Below are 1,155 nucleotides of genomic sequence, written 5' to 3'. Positions count from 1 at the left end.
TTTACTTCTTGATATTTGAATAAACTACATGCCTATGCCGCTTCGGCGACTGTCAGCCTTATGGGACATGGTAGGGTGTAATGCATTGCTCTGTCTTTCATATGCTGTAGTGGCCGCATTCCAATGTGCTGCTTTTGACTTGTATGGTGTGCCCATTGTCTTGGCAAGAGTATGAGGTGTCATTTGTGGCTGCAGATGGCTTCTGAGTTGACTATGTAACATGCAGTAACGGTGAAGGTGGTAAAAATTCGTAAGCTTACGGGCGTGTGAGAGAAGGCGGTCTTGTTAGGGTATTATATGGCAGCTACCTTTGATGTGGTTTGATAGACTAGTGACTAGTGGCTGGCTTGCATGCTACCTGAACGTCTGTACAAGCAAACATGTAGTATGCAAGTTATTTGGAAGAATGCGTGGGTGTTTGATGCTAATTGGCATTACCTCTTCTCCCTTTATTAAACGCACTCAATCTATTTGCATGAGTAGTTATTACTGTGTGAGCAATGCATAATGTTTTAATAGAAAGACATGCAATATCTAGAGGAATCCGATTGTCAAATCATTTATTTGGGAGAAAAGGCAATCTCTAACAATGTTTCGTATGATACAATGTTAGGAAATACACACGTCACTTTTATCATGTGTTCACTGGTAAAGCTGGTATGGCTGGTGGAGAACGCCTCCCAGTACATCGACATGGCTTGAATTTTGTAAGCAGTGCGTAAAAGGACAATGCCATATGCAATGTGGATGACTTGATCAAAGCTATCCCTGCAAGGGCCACCATTTCACTCATTTGGTTGTACTTCAACTAAATTGGCATTTAATCTTGCAAAACCCATAATTTATTAGCGTTTTGGTACTTAATAACAGGCTTTTTCGAAATCGACTCCCCTAAATGCGAGTGTATACTACAGGTTTTTTTGCAATTAATTTGCATGGCAACATTTCCCTCACTCCAAGGCTGCATGGCTGGTTCATATAAAAAGCGCCGTTTTTAGTCAACGGCACATACAATTTTTGTTCATTGGTTATTCATTCCAACTTTTCCAAATGGAACAACTGAAGCACAATCAATAGGATAACAGATGCTGCCTACATTTGACAGCATTCACCTTCCGTCTATTGAAAGGCATTTAGTCACATTGGATTGCATTC

The 1,155-nt window shown here is 40.6% G+C and overlaps 1 protein-coding gene across 1 annotated transcript in view; it reads left to right on the top strand. All coding sequences in view use genetic code 11, as the record gives it.

Moving 5' to 3' along the window:
• Positions 1 to 1,082, top strand: part of EGR_11132 (hypothetical protein) — a gene marked incomplete at both ends in the record, with an annotated part of 8,053 nt that extends 6,971 nt beyond the window's left edge. Inside the window, 2 exons of the mRNA XM_024500379.1 lie at positions 614 to 707; positions 999 to 1,082. Coding sequence (XP_024345207.1) covers positions 614 to 707; positions 999 to 1,082 — 178 coding nt within the window. The remainder of the gene's footprint in view (positions 1 to 613; positions 708 to 998) is intronic.
• Between the last annotated feature and the right edge of the window lie 73 nt (positions 1,083 to 1,155).

This window comes from Echinococcus granulosus (genome assembly GCF_000524195.1).
Source record: "Echinococcus granulosus chromosome Unknown EG_S00402, whole genome shotgun sequence".
Classification (NCBI taxonomy): Eukaryota; Metazoa; Platyhelminthes; class Cestoda; order Cyclophyllidea; family Taeniidae; genus Echinococcus; species Echinococcus granulosus.
This window is presented reverse-complemented; position numbering and strand designations above follow the sequence as displayed.